Source organism: Drosophila guanche, unplaced genomic scaffold (genome assembly GCF_900245975.1).
Source record: "Drosophila guanche unplaced genomic scaffold, DGUA_6, whole genome shotgun sequence".
Taxonomy (NCBI): domain Eukaryota; kingdom Metazoa; phylum Arthropoda; class Insecta; order Diptera; family Drosophilidae; genus Drosophila; species Drosophila guanche.
The window spans coordinates 1,653,584-1,670,790 of NW_022995750.1; the positions used below are offsets into that span (position 1 = coordinate 1,653,584).

Below are 17,207 nucleotides of genomic sequence, written 5' to 3' on the forward strand. Positions count from 1 at the left end.
TAATAAAAGTAACGAAAATACCAAGCATGAAATGGATCGATCCGTTCGAGTGTTCTGTTAATGGGGGAAACGTAGATTTGGGGAGCTGTTTTGCTGTTTGTTGCTGTTTTTATTTGTTTCATAAATCAGTTGAACTAAAGTCATATTCCATATACAAATACACATTCAGAGGTCTCCTACTTCTGCAGCCGTCTGGTGGCACGTTTTATGGGGCGTTGATCCGAAGTGCTCGGCGGTAAGGCAAACAAATTGCCAGCATTGATTTGCTGGGACATGCCGGGCGCCACACTCGCCGATGGTGTGCCGAAATTGAAGGCGCCTCCTCCAGGATTGTTGGCTGCTGGTGCCGCCTGCACCGGCGACGGACTGGGGCTGCCGAAGGCACTGGCAGCGCCAAAGCTAAACGGCTTTGTCGTATTCACGTTCTGGCTGCTCGGCGTTGAGGCCATGCCACCAGCTGCTGTTGCTCCTCCGAACGAGAATGGTGCGTTTCCAGGTGGTGGGGCCGCTGCCTGATGGGTGTTCGTCTTGCTTGCTGTTCCGCCAAACGAGAAGCCTCCCGGCTTGGGCTGATTCTGCACGGCACTCACTGCATTGGCAAACAGATTGCCGCCCATCGCCGGAGATGCGCTGGGCGCTGTAGCTGTGCTGCCACCAAATGTAAAGGGTTTGCTTTGATTGCCAGCAGGAGCTGGAGCTGCCCCAAATCCGCCAAAGCTTGGCGCCGGAGCAGGTGCTGCTGCTGTTGCTGCTGAATTTTGGGTGGTGTTGCTGCTGCTGCCACCAAAACTGAAGCTCGGCTTGATGGACGCGCTGGGTGTGGCGGTCGCAGGCTGGCCAAACATGCTGGCGCCACTGGTCTCCTTTTTGTCGACAGCGGCAAAGGAGAATGCGCCCGGCTGACCAGGTGCTGGTGCTGACTGCTGCCCAGCTGCTGGTGCTGCTTGTCCATTCTGAGTGTTGCTGCTGCTTCCGCCGAAACTGAAGCTTGTCTTAGCGCCAGTGCTGGCGTTGTTTGGCGTTCCAAACATGCTCGCTCCGCCAATGGCTGTCGCCTCGTTCTTTTTGGCAGCAGCCGCAAAGGAGAATCCTCCCGACGGTGCAGTGGCTGCTCCATTGACCTGTTGCTGTCCGCTACCAAAGCCAAATGGTTTTGTGGCTGTTGCAGCTCCTGGAGCTGCATTATTGCCAATCTGAGAGCCGATCGGCTTCTGAGCTGCATTGAAGCTGAAGGCACTACTCGATGGGGTATTGGTCGATGCGGCACTGCCAAAGGAAGGAGTGCCACTCGTGCCGCCTGCCCCAAAGTTGAACAAATTGTTGGTGTTGGTGTTGGTGTTGCTGCCATTCGATTGGACGGCAGTTGTAGCGCTGGTGCCGCCACCGAATGCAAACGATGGCTTGTTTGTCACCTTGACGGTATTTGGTGCTGTTGCTGCTGCGCCGCCAAAGGAAAAAGTTGACGGTGTAGTGGCAGCTGCACTCTGTCCAAAGATGTTCGTTGAGTTTGAGGGCGCCGGTGCGGATGCTGGTTCCGCTGGCTTTGCGGCTACCGCACCACCAAAAGCAAAGAGATTTGCTGCTGGTGCTGCCGATGTGTTTGTTGTTCCCGAGAAACTGAATGCATTGGACGGCTGTGCTGCGGCTGTGACTGCTGTGGTTGTGGCTGTTGTCGCTGCAGGCTGCTTAAATGCACTGCCAAAACTGTTGGAGCCGATGTTTGACTTAATTCCGATGATGGTGGATGGCTTCGCTGGCTCTGACTCGACTGTGTTGCTGGCTTTGATCGCTTCCGGCTGCTTGAATGCGCTGCCAAAACCGTTGTTCTGTGGCGGATTGCCAAACAATGATGTTGGTGCTGCTGTTGCTGCGGCTTTTGTGCCGCCACCAAAACTAAATACAGGAGGCCTGCCTACTGCTGCTGCTGCTCCGCTGGACTCTTCCGATTTTCCAAACATAAATGAGGCTGTGCCAGCCGCTGTGGTGGTGCTGCTGCTTCCGAAGCTCATTGCTGGTGGCGTAGCAGTAGATGCTGGCGCTGGCACCGATGTAATTGCTGCTATCCCACCAATGCTTGGTAATCCATTCATCTTACTGAGGGAATTTGGATTGCTTTCCAGTTTGAATGGGGTGGCAGTGCCTACTGTTGGGGCTTTTCCAAACGAGAGTACAGGCCCTGGAGCACTGCTTGTGGCTGTGACAGTGGTTGTGGCTGTGGATTTTGGACTTCCAAATGTCAGCACTGTTGTGGCTGAAGGAGAGCTCGATGCTGTTGTGGCTGCAGGAGAGCTCGATGCTGTTGCAACTGGCGTTTCCTTAGGGACTGTCGCTGCTGGCGTAGGGGCTTGGCCAAACAGTAGCTTTGGTTGCAAACCATTTGTCGTGGTGGTTGTGTTGGTTGGAGCTGTTGATGTTGTTGGTGCTGTGGCAATCACCTTTTCAGTCAATATAATTGGCTTGACACTGCTGGACGTTGTCGGGGTGTTGGTTATTGTCGAGATGCTGGTCGTTGTGGCAAGGGTTGCGGTTGCCGCTTTGGATGTCAGTGCAACAATCGGTTGTTTGATGGGTGTCTTTGGACTGACGGGTGCGACCATTTCGTCTGGTTCGTCTCCCTGGTAAATCTCGCCACGCAGTCCACTCAGCATAATGGCCAGCTTGGTTTTATGTGTGCGCTCGACACTGGGATTCTTCACGCCACCCATGGAGTTTTGCTGCTTGGGCTTCACAAACTGTATGCCCTCGTACTCGCCAGCATCGACATCGGGACTGTCGAGATCGTAGTGTTTCGTTGGCTGCTTTTGCAGCTGCTCTTGCGTTTGCTTGGCATTGAATAGCGTTAGCTTCGGCTTGGAGGAGACAGGCAATGGCAGCTCCACTGCAGCCTGCTGCTGCTGCTTTCCCAGAGTCGGTGCAGAGATGGTGCGCTGTGGCGCCACCACTGGCACACTGGCAATTGGCACACTTTGTGTTTTGGATACGGATTCGGCTTCTATCGTGCGCTGCATCTTGGCCACGTGGGCGCTGGGGGAAATGTCGGGAGAACTGCCGTTGGCTGTGCCCTCCATGCTGCTCTGGCGCATGCTCTCCCTCATGTCGTACAGCTTGCGCTTGCTCACGTGCCTGCGGCTGGAGCTCAACGAGGAGGCAATGTCATTGCTGTAGCTACAGTTGCGACGCTTTGCCAGCTGCTCCGGTGAAATGGCTTCAGTGGCCGGCAGGTGATGCTGTGTCTGCATCTGTATCTGTGTCTGTGTCGGCGCTAGCTGTGGCACCGTCGTTGTCGCCGCATGATGGTGTCTTAGTGGAACTGCCACACTCAGCTCTCGTTGTCTTTTGAATGTCGTCGCCGGATGATGGTCCACAAAGTCGCCTATGCGTTGGCAGCTCCTCTTGAGGAACTCGTGCTGCTTTTGTGTTTCCTGAACAAAATTGAAGCCTGAGCACTTGCCACCAGAACCCAGCACGGACACACTTACCCCACTGTTGATGCGCTTCCGGGAGATCTCTTTGAGTTCTTCTAGCACACTCCTGGTGGGCTCGCTCTCATGCTGTGGCGGATGTGGATGCATAATGGGGCGATTCTCACGCGACAGTTCTTCGTGCTCATTGTTTGCCTTGTGGACACCCACCACTGAACTGGAGAGCAGCAGCCCAGGCAGCGTGTTGCCGCAATAGAAACTGCGCTCTGGAGGCGCAATTTGCGTCATGGACAGTGTCGGCGGCGATGGTCTGTACGGCAGTGGGGACGACGGGGTCCTTCTTGGCTGCTTCAGCGGGTTGTAAAGATTGCTTACAGACATGCTGCGCTGCAGACCACGACGCGCGCCCACGGTGCTATCGTGATGATATGCGACTATGCGAGAGGCCAGCCCACTGCTGTGCACATCCACAAAAGTTCTGCAAGCGTTCAATTTGCATTGGGGAAAGAAATTATAATCGTTGAATCGTTTCTCATACTTGGGATCCAGCTGACTGAGGTTCAGTTTCTGTCGTGATATCGTGGAGGGCGATGATGCGTTGCGGATTCCCAGGCTGCTATTAGTTGTACTTTGGCTTCGTTCGAGACTCAGAGTTCTGTGCATGAGATTCGCCACCGAATTTCGAGGAGATCTGCACAAGAAAAAAACAGTTTATTGGTACATCAGATGTATGTTGTGTGCGATTTTGCAGTGCTTACACTGGAGTCCCATCGATTCTTGTAGAGTCAGCCATGGGATGGCTGCGATGCGGTGACATGCTGCTCATGCTGAAGCGCGACTGATGCTTCATTACGTTTCGATTTCGGCCGTTCCGATTTCTGGCGTCAAATCCAATCTGGGGAGTTGCGGTATTATGGTGTTACTATGGTGCAAGTGTCAAATATTCAGGCAATCTACAAAAATAAATCAGCATCAAGTCAAAACGTTTTATTTAATTTTATTTTTTTTTTTGGTCCGCACGGTGATGAGGACGCACTGAGTAGAGGAGAACTATCGATGGCGCCATCGGTACTATCGATGGTTGGACACTCTCGACCTAGCTCACTAGCGGTGGTTTAAAGTCTCGATAGTATTCTATTGCTGGTGTTCGGCATTAAGCAACTATACGACGGGGCCTCCATATATAGTTGCTTTATGGTGTTCGGCAAGCAACTCTTTTTTGAGATCAAAATTTTCAGTAATTTTTTTTTTTTAATATTCAACATAATCAAAATAAAAAAAAAATATAATATTCAACATAAAGTACCTGATCAATGAGGACTCATCGTCTGCGAGCAACTAATTTCGCTGTAGCGATTAAATTTAAAAAATACAAAAAAGTCTCGAGTCTAGTGGTCGATAATATCACGATCTATTTACCGGCCGAGATCTACCGTTTTTAATTTCCAAATGCTGGATAAATTGAAGCGGGTAGCGGGAACTATTTTATATTAGCTTTTTCATTTGCCATCTTTAGGTATTTTTATGCTTTACTTAAGTAATTTGTAGTATTTTTTCCAATCGAACGGCAAAAAGATGATCGATAAGACAAAAGAGCGAGTTTTATACAATCACTGACGAAATATTTCACAATTTTTGTAATCGTTAGAGAGTGTAAGGAGTATAAGATATAAGCTAAAACCGCGTCATGAATGTATTCAAGAACCAGCATTCAAATATTGGGCTTTATCCGTGGCTTTATCCGATGATGGGAAATGATTTTGCAATTACAGCAGAGTCTCAAAAATTAGAGAGCGAAAAAGTTAATTAATTTAATTTTGAGGTAATTAATTCTATGCAAACAAATTTCCAGAAACTTTAACTTTTCAGATATTAGAATCCCCCTAGCAAAACAGTGGCTCTAAATTGCGAGATTCTGCTGTTAAAATAACATTTCAATACTTAAGCCTAGTACTCAGATCGAACAAAAAAAAATTGATAGCAATATGTGCAATATATTTTGTTATCAGCAGAGTGTGACCAGAGGAGAAAATCGCATTCCGTACGGTTACACTTCTCAGGCAGCTGTGTTGTTTTCCTTACCTTTTTGAAAATGTGTGAAATTTAATAAAAGGTCAATATCCAATAGAACCCATTGGACGAAAAGAACAGGGGAAGGAATACTCGGGGACGTTAAAATCAGGTCTCCTGCCCGGGGTCGGGTGTGCGGCTCTCCTCCTCGCGTCGGGGATACTCTGTCGTCCGTGGGGTCCTTAGGGTGACCGTGACCTGGCGGCGTCTGTTGATCTTGACGTGCATCTCCAGTCGGCGGATGCCCAACCGGGCCGTGGGGTCGCGCTGATATACCGTAATATTGGCGATCAGATCCACGGGCAGGTGCCGATCCCACGAGTCTATGCGCCAATGTAGCGGTGCTTCCGCCCAAGTACCCTCGTCCTGCACCACCGGTACCTCTGTTGGAGTCGGAACAGTTGTAACAAGTCCGCTGTATCCACGATGTTTTCGGGTAGACTGCGCTCTAGAGGGTGTGGTACGTGCTCGACGACAGGTGGGATAGGTGGCGGCGGGGCGACGTGGTTCGGCTGGAAAGATGCTGGTCATGATAGGGTCCCTTTGGAACATCTTCAGGATAGTCCGACTGGCCCTGGTAGCATCCAGCGGTGTCGCAGCCGTCTGTCCTGAATTTCCATGCTTCCTGTCGTCGTCTTGATGATGTCGGCGGGTAGACGAACGGGCCCTGGGTGTATCCAGCGGTTTCGCAGTCTTCTTCGTCCGTGTTCTTTTGGCTCTGGGCCCGGCATGGTCAAGGTCCGTTTGTCCTGGTTGTGCGGCTGAGGTCGGCGTGTTCGTGGTCCGATGGCGTCGTCAGAGTCCGGCGTGGTCGTCGCGTAGTGAGGGCGTCGTCATCTATGGGCTGTTGGATTTAGCGGGGTCGTATCGAGGCGAAGAAGTTGTCGGTGGATTAGCCAGGGGTGTACTCGCGGGGAGCTTGGAAGAGGGTAGATCATCACGGAACGTCACCGTGCGAATCCGAGGAGGTGGCGACGGCGGGATGCTGTTGAGGTCTCGGCTGAACTGCAAATACGCTCTTCCGCATTGTAGTACCGCTTGGATCCCACAGAGGAAGTCGAGTCCTAGTATGACGTCGTCCGCCACTACGGGTAGTACCAATAGGGACACCTGTGTTATTTGTTGATCCAACCGTACCTCGACTGTCACTGCTTGCGTCACCTCCTTCGTGCCCCCATCCGCCAGGCGGATGTGAGTCCTTACATCCCGTATACTTCCTTCCACTCGCAGCGCCTTCACCATTCGATGGTTCCCCCCGTATCCAAAGGGGACAAAGGTCTTCCCTCGATGGTCACTAACGCTGCGTTCCTCCCATTTTCCAACCTCAACGGTTGCGTTACTCCTGGGGGCTCTGGTTGTATGTCTCCACTCGGTTCCCGCCCGGGTAGAGACTCGATCCGTTTCCCGATACCTCTTGACGGCAACAGTCAAGCCGGATACCTCGGCGGCCACACTCGCAGAAGAACAGAACTCGTCGATTCCGGCAGGCGCTGCTGAAGTGACGCTGTTCTCCGCAATTACGGCAGGCCCGGCGTGTGTCCAGCGGTTTGTTCCCGTCTTGAGCCAGAATTCCAAGAATTCCTTTCGAAATTCGGTCCAGGGCTACCCTTGCATCTGCAACGTCCTAAACCATCCTTCTGCCTTGTGGGTCAGTAATCCGGAGATAACTCGAGGTAGTTGCTCTGGGCTCCCTCCGTAAGCTTCCACACGCTCTTCCAAACGTTCGATGAACGCCAATGCATCCGCGTGTCCGTGGAACTTCAATTCCCAGTTGCACAATTTGTCGGCCAATGATGCGTAGATTTCTTCTCTGCCCGATCGCGATGCTTGGAGTTCCTCGGCATGGTGACGCGAGAGATACCTTGGGTATGTTTATAATCCGGCATGGCTTCTTTGTGGCTGCTATGGCTAAGCAGGGTACTTCCGGCTACTCGAGGCACTTCGGGAATCACTATGGATAGTGGTTGCTCCAGCTGAATGCCCTCTTTCTGCTCTTCACGGATGTCCACTGAGTCCTCGGGCTGGGTGCACTAGTGTATTGCTTCCCCAGCTCCTCAATCCGCCTAGAGATCTCCTCTGGCTGATATCCGACTGCGTAATTCCTCAACAGTGCCCGTCTCACCGAGGCCAAATTCAACAGCGATGGTCTGCAGCTCGTCTTTACGCCGATATGAAATCCACTGGACGCCCATGCCGAATCGTTGTCCGATGAGCTAGCCTACGAAACACTCTGCGAGGGGCCGAAAGTCAATGTGTAGGGGAGTGGAAGAACTTTTCCTGTCCGAAAGTCGAACTGGAGAAACCGTGAGCTAATACACTGATGCCTAGTGGGGGATTGCTTGCATTTAATCTCGGCACGGGGTATTACTGTCACTATAGATTAACCACACGGAGTATATTCACGCGGGGTGGGGCCCGATTGAACGGCGTACGGTTTTTAGATGATGCTTCTTGGCTGATGCTGCTCCTTGGTATCCTGGGCTAGGGTCCTTGTTATCCTCAATAGTTACTCCTTGCTGATGTTGGTCCTTGGTGCTCGGTCTAGGCACCTGGGATTTGCTGGTCCTTGAGACGATGCTGGCATGCTGGGTAGAAATATTGATCCTCGCTGTCGTTGTTCTTTGTTAAGGTCCTTGTCGTTGACCCTGCCTGTATGTCGAGTGTCCTCGTTGTGTTTTATTTCCTAGCTCACACTCCTAGCTCCTAGCCCTGGACACTGGAAAAGTGTCCACTGTCTCGCTTAAATGTAATGAATGTAATTGTAATGTAATGTAATGTAATTGAATGTCGGCTAACTTCTCTTCCTTGTCGCTGGGTCCGAAAATATATATCTTGGGCGCCTGCCCTGTCTCTGCGGACTGGTCGTTCGCCTTCCTCTCTCGATCGGCCTGCTTCGCTGCTGCCGCTCTGCTGCTGCAGCGCCTCTGCTTGGCGCACGCGGGGCTATCACTTGTGGATGCCCTCTCTTCTCTGCTGCCGCGGGCGGTCACGTGTGCACGCTATGGCTGGGGAGGTTAGAAAAGCCAGCCTCGACTGTCCATGAATATTGGGTGACTGTACGTGCGGTTTGCCTATGTGTCTCTATATAGAGTATAACTATACTATTTGGTTAGTGACGTCAGTCAACGTCTGCAAAGGCTAAGACTATCGTCGGACGCATAAAGCAACTATATAAGGAGGCCTCGTCGGTGGCAGAGTTACTCGCTGCTTTTCACAATTGTCAGTGCACGTTTGCTTGTCGACGCGGAAGGTTGGTTGCGAACGACATTTATTTTTTCAAAACACAGACTACTATCATGAAGCAAACTATTAAAAATTAAATTATGTAACAATTATGTTTTTTCACATTGCTTTCAAATGGTTGATCAGCACACTCCATTGTCGTTGCCCTCACACTTACAGCGAGAGCCCTTTCACTCGCACTTTTCACTCGCTCGTTCTGCTTATGTTTGCCGACGAGACCTCCTTATAGTTTCTTTCCACCGACGAGGCCTAATTATATAGGTGCTTTATGGAGTTAGAGCGTTTTGGTGTGTGACCGTGGAACAAGAAAATCTTGACAATCTTGAGGACTTTTACCCGAATCTAAATAAAAAGTGAGTCCAGTCCAAAGTGAAGTGAATCCCAGATTAAATATTTTTAAAACCCATAGGGGATAAATTTTACCGGCTGGCCTCCCGAAGATGGGCCAACCTTTTAATCCCCCGGCCCCGGGGAAGGAGGACCGCAACGGCGAAATGGAGAAAGGAATTTGTGAATCTTAATTTTTCATGATGGTCAGGAAAATCCCCTCCTGCGACTTAACGGCCAGAGTGTGACCGCAGAATTATATACCGATAGACCCTCTGCAATATACCCAAATATATCCTTTCATTTTCAAAACATACTGTAAATATACCGTACATCTTAAATAGCATTCATCAACTTTAATCTTCTGTTTAATATTACCAGCAAGTTTTCCAACCAGACTAACTAGTTTTCATGGCTTCCTCTTATTTGGTTTGTTTGCAAAACAAGGTTAAAACATAAGCAGAAATCAAGCACTCTTGATGAAATAAATGCACGCGAAATTGCCGCAAAATGCCATAATACGTATGAAATATACTACATTATATACCAATACCCACAACTGCTGGAAAGTAGTTTTTGTGCGCCAAAATGTCTCATTTATATTTTATTATTTTATATTTATATTTATTTATATATATTATAATATATTATATATATATTATAAAATATACCTGTCTTTTCCAGCGGCCCCTTTTTCGGATATAAGTACTAATCTTAAATATGTAAAAATGTCAAAATAAAAATATATTTTGGTGGTCGAATTTTTAGTTGAGTTGGCGGCCCTCTTTTTCCCACCAGCGTTCGATAGATATCGATACACACCCTTCCCAACCGCAGCCAACTTCAGGTACGTCGCTGTCACGAATTTCAATTTTTATAAAAGGAATAGAAGAATCGAAATCACTTTTTCACACGCGAAAAAGTGCCAGTGTCGTATTTAAAACCCCTCATTTTAGCTGCAAACGTAAGTGGAACACATTGAAGTGACGTTTAAAGGCAGAACTACTGATATGCATAGCTAAATATCATCTCTTTTTTCGCCATTTCTTTTTTTCGTCTACGCCATCGTGCTGCTATTGCTGTGACTTTGTATTGCTCTGTGCTGTGCAATTGTGTTGGTCGATTCGATTGTGTGGGGCGGACCGACGACGTACATATATTTTTTCACTGCTGCTGTGCCCCTGCGCCTTGTTCTTTGTGTTTATGTGTGCGTGCGATTAAATTTTTTTTTCGCCTCTGTAATTGAAACAAATTACTGAATGCCTCTCAGGAGGTGGACGCCACCAATCTGATTGTTTAGTATACGCATTTTTAAAACAATATTTTCCATCACTCGAACACTCACACACACACAGAGCCGACATAATGACGTCGTTGGAGCAGAATCGTTTACAAAGCTTTAAAAACAAAGGCAAGGATCAGGAAGTAAGTCGAAACATCTAGACCCCCTCCGCCCCAGACGCTTTAAAATATTTATTTGTTTAATTATTCAGGAGATGCGCCGCCGCCGTAATGAGGTGACTGTTGAACTGAGGAAGAACAAGCGCGAGGAGACCATATTGAAGCGGCGCAATGTCCCGAACTTGGATTCGAACACAGACGAGGATGAGCAGCTGCCCACTCCCATTAACCTGAAGAAGCTGGCACATGCCGCAGCCGACTCCAGCAAGCCAGAACAACAGTTGGCCGCCGTCCAGGCCGCCCGGAAGCTGCTATCCTCGGACAAGAATCCACCCATCAACGATCTTATCGCAAGCCACATATTGCCCATCCTGGTCGAGTGTCTGAAAAATCACAATCACACAATGCTCCAATTTGAGGCTGCCTGGGCTCTTACCAACATTGCTTCCGGCACATCAGATCAAACCAATCAGGTAACTAATAAACCCCCAAACAGGGCTCGCTGATCGCCAGAGGACAGTTCTAATCTTGGGGCGGGGATGTGTGGATGCTTTTCAGGTCGTTGCCGCAGGTGCAGTGCCGCTCTTCCTTCAACTTCTCAACTCTCCCGCTGCGAATGTGTGCGAACAGGCTGTGTGGGCCCTGGGTAATATCATCGGCGACGGACCCATGATGCGCGACTTTGTCATCAAGCACGGCGTGGTCCAGCCGCTGCTGTCCTTCATTAAGCCCGATATACCCATTTCCTTCTTGCGCAATGTCACCTGGGTGATCGTGAACTTGTGCCGCAACAAGGATCCACCCCCTCCAGCCGCCACCATTCACGAAATCCTGCCCGCACTCAATGTGCTCATCCATCACACTGACACGAACATCTTGGTGGACACGGTCTGGGCGATTAGCTATCTGACCGACGGCGGAAACGAGCAGATACAAATGGTGATTGAGAGCGGTGTGGTGCCCAAGCTGATACCCTTGTTGGGCAATAGCGAGGTCAAGGTACAGACAGCCGCTCTGCGTGCTGTAGGCAATATTGTGACTGGATCGGATGAGCAGACGCAGGTGGTGCTCAACTACGAGGCGCTCTCCTATTTCCCGGTCCTGCTCTCCCATCCCAAGGAGAAGATACGCAAGGAGGCTGTCTGGTTCCTCTCTAACATCACCGCCGGCAACCAGTCACAAGTGCAGGCCGTCATCAATGTGGGCCTCTTGCCCAAAATCATTGAGAACCTGAGCAAGGGTGAATTCCAGACACAGAAGGAGGCCGCCTGGGCTATCAGCAATCTGACCATTAGCGGCAACCGCGAACAGGTCTTCACACTGATCAAGGAGGGTGTCATTCCGCCGTTCTGTGATCTCCTCTCATGCCAGGATACGCAAGTTATCAATGTAAGAAAGATCCTTCTTTCCCTTCGTAAAGTCTATTGCCAGGAGTAACCCCATGTCTTTTCCAGGTTGTGCTTGATGGATTAAACAATATGCTCAAAATGGCCGACTCACATGTGGAGACGGTGGCCAACTTTATTGAGGAGTGCGAGGGTCTGGCCAAGATTGAGCGTCTGCAGAGCCACGAGAATGTGGAAATTTATAAACTCGCTTACGAAATCATCGATCAGTACTTCACGGATGAGGTGAGTCACTGGACGCCCAATAAGCAAATAAATGACTTTATTCTGATTGCTGTTTATTTTTGTTTCCTCACAGGGCGAACAAACAAACATGGCCCCCACATCCGATGGCACACAATACAACTTTGATCCGAATGCTGACAAGCTACCAATGAACTCATTCAACTTTTAAGGATCCACAGAGAAACCAAAACCAGAAAACAGAGCAGCAACAGCAAAAGCGGCAACGGCATCGGCAGTAAGGCGGTAGTTAAACACACGCGTGCAACAGACAGACAGAATTTTTGGCGAAATGTGCTAAAACTTACATTTACTTACACATTAGGCTTGTGTATAAAATTAAAGGAGCAGCAAAAAAAACCACTTCACATAATAATAATAGCAATACATTTATTTTCAACAACACTCAAAACCAACCAATCCCAGCCCAAAAACGATTGCACCATCTGCCAGCAGCAGCAGCAGCCAAAAACCCAAACAAGTGTATTATTCAGCCAGCAGCAGCAGTAACGGCTCCAAGAGAAAACATGCAAAAGAGCATAGCCGTATATAGACGTACTCTTGTCATCAGTTTTAGCTTCTCTCAATTCTGTGTTAAGAAAATTATAAAAAACATCTAAATAAATGTGCATGCGGATCGCCAGAAAACATAATTCGATTTGTATAGTGAACGGGGGCAAGCCACACCGAATTGCTTTCCCAATACACCCACACAGGAATGACATACAAAACGAAAAAGCTTAAATTGTAGAACTATTTGATTTATATGGAATAATTTAATATTATGTACGCCTTTGATTTGTAATTGAAATTACATATGTATACATTTCTAACTAATGAAAACGATAAAAAAAAACAAAAAACCTGTCGAGGCGTTGTTAGCCGTTCCACCCGGTAATCAGTTTGTATATGCAATCATATGAGCTGTTTATATCGCTCACTTGAGCGAGAGTGAGCGTGTGGCAAGGAATTCTTTCATTCTGCCTAAAAGAATGATCCAAATTCATATGGTAAATGAAATTTTTTAAATATAATCAGATTAGCTGGGTGCTGTTTATGTCCATACATACATATATTTAAGGTTTGGAAACGCGTTCTTGCAGCTGACATACCCCTTATAATTTTAAAATACCAGGTATTAAAAAGAAAAAAATATTGCTCTTCTGGCAATGATTTCGTTCAAGTGACGGAAAACAGCTTACCAGGTGTCTGCCGAGTAGCTGGCTCATTATCATGAATTACCATTTATTTACATTTGTGAGTCACTTGAGCACGTTTCGGCATTATTGCGCAGCAGTAGGCAGCTGGCGAAGTGTTTTTTAAGCAGTGTGCGGAGGAAAAAAGCTTTCCATACGTGGAAATGTGTGCAAATATAACACACAAGCACACTCCATGCATACACGTACATACATCACAGTACTGTGGAAGAAAATACAACAATTAAAACGGATTTGGAAAGCCACTCCACTAACTGATTGCTTTAAAACCGGTTTAAAACAAAGGAGTTATTTCTCTAGTAAATGTAAGAAGTTATTTTTCCAAGAATCATTTGCAATGCGCGCCTTCTTTTGAACTGCACTCATAATTATTACTCACGATAGTATCGATGAAAGGTCCATCCATGATTTTTCAGTCATACCGATACTTTTTACGCAACGATAAGCCCCAGAAGAGATGCAATAATTCTAAAAAGGCTGCATTTATTTTAAAAATTTCTTTAATATTCTTGTAAAATCAATAATCACTTTTTAAACTGCTAAAATTGATCAATAAGAGATAAGCTTTTACCATGGAAAAGCCCGAAAGTATCGATAGCCCCGGCGATGGCTATCGTCACGTGATGTTTTGAAATACAAATGCTATTTTTAGAATTCATTGCATTTATTACGGAAAGGAAACTTTTTGCTTCCGTATGACGCTGCTGCGGAAATTGGCACACTCCCCACACCACACCCCAATGTGAAAGTCAAGGTCAAGGATGTTTGAGTGAAGCAACCTGCTGAAATTAAGCAAGAAATACTCGTTTCCCCAAACTAGTTAATTTCTTTATCTGTATATGTATATAATATACTATATATGGCTAATAAATGATTTTAGCACATTTATAGAAAGTCGAGAGAGTGTCTAACACGAATATGTAAATGTTTATCGCTCTCAGCTGTGCTGGTTTGGGTTTCGGGGGAGAGCTTCTCTCATTCTCTCATGCCTCACTCTCCACCAATGCGCGTGGTCAGAGCTGCTTCGAGGCTTTTGTTGTTCGTAGTTTCCTACTAGATTTTATATTCTCACTGCTGTTCAGTCCGGTTGGAGGTGTCTTGTCTGTCTGTCTCCGCCATATTTTTGCTCACACTCACAGCGCGTTGAATTTTTTCGCTCAAGTCCGAAACATAATGTCGTCGACAGCCGTTCAACAGCCCCCCACACCCGCGCCAAAACCGCCACCAGCGCCAGCAGCTGCTGCCTCCGCTGGAAAGGGTCTCCACTCCAAGGTGTACAATGGACTGATTGGAGCCTGCGACAAGTTTGTGCCCGCCAAGATGCGTCCCCTGTGGATGCACGCAGCTGGTGAGTCGGCGTCCCATCGCGTCCATTACTTTCTTTGGTGATTGTTGACCGAGTGTTCATTCCGTTCCAGGTCCCAAAACGATCTTCTTCTGGGCGCCCGTCTTCAAGTGGGTGAGTGTTGGCAGTTCCCCCCAGTCTATTACATAACTGGGGGACAGACGGCGCACGACCTTCGCTAATTTTCATTATCGCACACACATTGAAATCCCGCGACCATAGAGAAATCTGTGCGCAGGTACCATTAAACGAAATTATTTGATTACTCCGAGCAACCTGCCCGGACGCGATTGATAACTGTAAATGTGTGCTTGTGTGTGCGTGCGTGTTTGTGACTCTGTACTGTGGGTTAACTGTTAACATCTCTGTACTCTTCTCTCCTCGCTCTGCTTTTAGGGCCTTGTTGCGGCTGGACTGAGTGATTTGGCAAGGCCAGCGGATTCAATTTCTGTCTCCGCATGCGCTGCCTTGGCGGCCACGGGCATCGTCTGGTCCCGCTACTCGCTGGTGATCATACCCAAGAACTACAGTCTGTTCGCCGTGAATCTCTTTGTTGGCCTCACGCAGATGGTGCAGCTGGGACGCGCCTTCTACTATCAAAATGAGCAAGAGAAGCTGAAGAAGGCGCAGGAAGAGAAGCCCGCTCTCAAGAAATAAAGAATATCCATCGAATTGGTGCTATCCATACCCCTTATCGACGCCCCTATACATATATTTTGTGTAATGTACAAACCAATACCACAACGCACATCGTCAACGAAAGGAACTGAAGAGAGTGTATGGGATGCGGTTCTACCCTACCACGTGCAGTTTCTTTGATTTTAGCTGACCAAAATTATTTATGGAGTTTGCCTTATGAACGGAACGTGATTCGTACTAATTAAGTTGTAAATGTGGAGGCTTCGCGTATCGTATAGTTTATTTTTTTTATTGATACGAGCATTAATTATTGGACATTTTGTGATCTTCAACAAATAAACCAATACACTGTAAGACTGTAGAAAATAGTGAAACGAATGACTTATTACTGGGAAAGAATATAGATGTAACAGCATCAGCCGTGCAGTGTGCAGTCGATAAGATATCGATAGTTTTAGAATTGCAACTCGACATTTGACACAATAAATCTAAAGGGCTTTGACTTGCCAACAAAAAAGCAGACTTGGGACGTCTCATGAAATTGTTTTCGAGTTGAGAAAACACAATCCAGCAAGGTTAAAGCTGCAAAATGTCGATTACATTGATAATAGACAAGAACAGGGTATTCGATGGCCTTATTCAACTAAAGGAGATTGCAAGGGATTCGAACAAGCCCGAACTTCAGTTAGCCGCCGTCAAGGCAGTTCGCAAAGTGCTATGCTCGGAAGGGAATACAAACATCTCCGACGTTATTCAGTCTGATATGTTGCCCGTTTTGGTCGAGTGTCTGAATAATCACAATCACACAATGCTGCAGTTTGAGGCTGCCTGGGCCCTTGTCAACATTGCTTCCGGCACATCAGATCAAGTCGATCAGGTAAGGAGGACAACTCAATGGACGAAAGTCCTAATCTATTCGTGTGCATTGGGTATTTTCACAGCTCGTTGGTGCAGGCGCTGTGCCATTGCTCATCAAACTTCTCAACTCTCCTGATGCGAATGTGTGCGAACAGGCCGTGTGGGCCCTGGGTAATATCATCGGCGACGGACCCATGTTGCGCGACTTTGTCATCAAGCACGGCGTGGTCCAGCCGCTGCTGTCCTTCATTAAGCCCGATATACCCATTTACTTCTTGCGCAATGTCACCTGGGTGATCGTGAACTTGTGCCGCAACAAGGATCCACCCCCTCCAGCCGCCACCATTCACGAAATCCTGCCCGCACTCAATGTGCTCATCGATCACACTTACACGAAAATCTTGGTGGACACGGTCTGGGCGATTAGCTATCTGACCGACGGCGGAAACGAGCAGATGCAAATGGTGATTGAGAGCGGTGTGGTGCCCAAGCTGGTACCCTTGTTGGGCCATAGCGAGGTCAAGGTACTGAAAGCCGCTCTGCTTGCTTTAGGCAATATTGTGACTGGATCGGATGAGCAGACGCAGATGGTGCTCAACTTGGGGACCCTCTCCTACATTCCACCACTGATCTCGCACCCCGAGATGTCCATGCGAAAGGATGCGGTCTGGTTCCTCTCGAACATAGTCGGCGGCAACCAGTCACAAGTGCAGAGCATCATCGACCCGGAACTTGTGCCACAGATCATTGAGAATCTCGAAAGCGACTCCTTAGAGATGCTCCGCACAGAGGTTTCTAGGTTTAACGAGATTTCTATTATGGAGTTTGTGCGATTTGAATTAAATGTTATGGAAAATATGGCTGCCGAAATCGTGGACCGAATTTCTAATGGCTAATATCTAAACCCGAAGACAACAGCAGCAGCAGCAGCAGCAACCCAACACAAACACAGAAATCCAAACATCAACATCAACAAAACAAAAAGAATTCACTTTCAGCACACCAACAGATAATTGTAAAACTTATCCAAGTTCAAATATACAGCCAGACTTTGTCA

The 17,207-nt window shown here is 47.9% G+C and overlaps 3 protein-coding genes across 7 annotated transcripts; 2 read left to right on the plus strand and 1 right to left on the minus strand.

Annotated features, from left to right (window-relative positions):
• Positions 1-76: 76 nt before the first annotated feature.
• On the minus strand, positions 77-4,479 carry LOC117586270 (nuclear pore complex protein DDB_G0274915). 2 transcript variants are annotated; one of them, XM_034276216.1, is made up of 5 exons: positions 4,181-4,479; positions 3,961-4,113; positions 3,480-3,900; positions 2,202-3,422; positions 77-322 (listed from the first exon to the last, which is right to left on the minus strand). In XM_034276216.1, exons 1-5 carry the CDS (start codon positions 4,270-4,272, stop codon positions 206-208), a joined length of 2,004 nt encoding a protein of 667 aa, XP_034132107.1. In that variant the 5' UTR covers positions 4,273-4,479; the 3' UTR covers positions 77-205. The 2 variants fall into 2 exon arrangements, with proteins under 2 accessions (XP_034132107.1, XP_034132104.1); XM_034276213.1 differs by having other exon boundaries at positions 77-3,422.
• A 5,412-nt stretch (positions 4,480-9,891) lies between these two features.
• LOC117586273 (importin subunit alpha-4) lies at positions 9,892-17,061 on the plus strand. Of its 4 annotated transcripts, none has more exons than XM_034276221.1 (6): positions 9,892-10,026; positions 10,333-10,487; positions 10,556-10,936; positions 11,022-11,852; positions 11,918-12,094; positions 12,168-12,742. In XM_034276221.1, the coding sequence occupies exons 2-6, from the start codon at positions 10,428-10,430 to the stop codon at positions 12,261-12,263; spliced, it is 1,545 nt and encodes a 514-aa protein (XP_034132112.1). In that variant the 5' UTR covers positions 9,892-10,026; positions 10,333-10,427; the 3' UTR covers positions 12,264-12,742. The 4 variants fall into 4 exon arrangements, with proteins under 4 accessions (XP_034132112.1, XP_034132114.1, XP_034132115.1 ...); XM_034276222.1 differs by having other exon boundaries at positions 9,922-10,027; positions 10,416-10,487; XM_034276223.1 differs by lacking the exons at positions 11,918-12,094; positions 12,168-12,742 and adding an exon at positions 16,294-17,061 and having other exon boundaries at positions 11,022-11,081.
• LOC117586274 (mitochondrial pyruvate carrier 2) lies at positions 14,363-15,666 on the plus strand. The gene is made up of 3 exons (XM_034276226.1): positions 14,363-14,656; positions 14,727-14,767; positions 15,050-15,666. Exons 1-3 carry the CDS (start codon positions 14,482-14,484, stop codon positions 15,308-15,310), a joined length of 477 nt encoding a protein of 158 aa, XP_034132117.1. The 5' UTR covers positions 14,363-14,481; the 3' UTR covers positions 15,311-15,666.
• Positions 17,062-17,207: the final 146 nt, after the last annotated feature.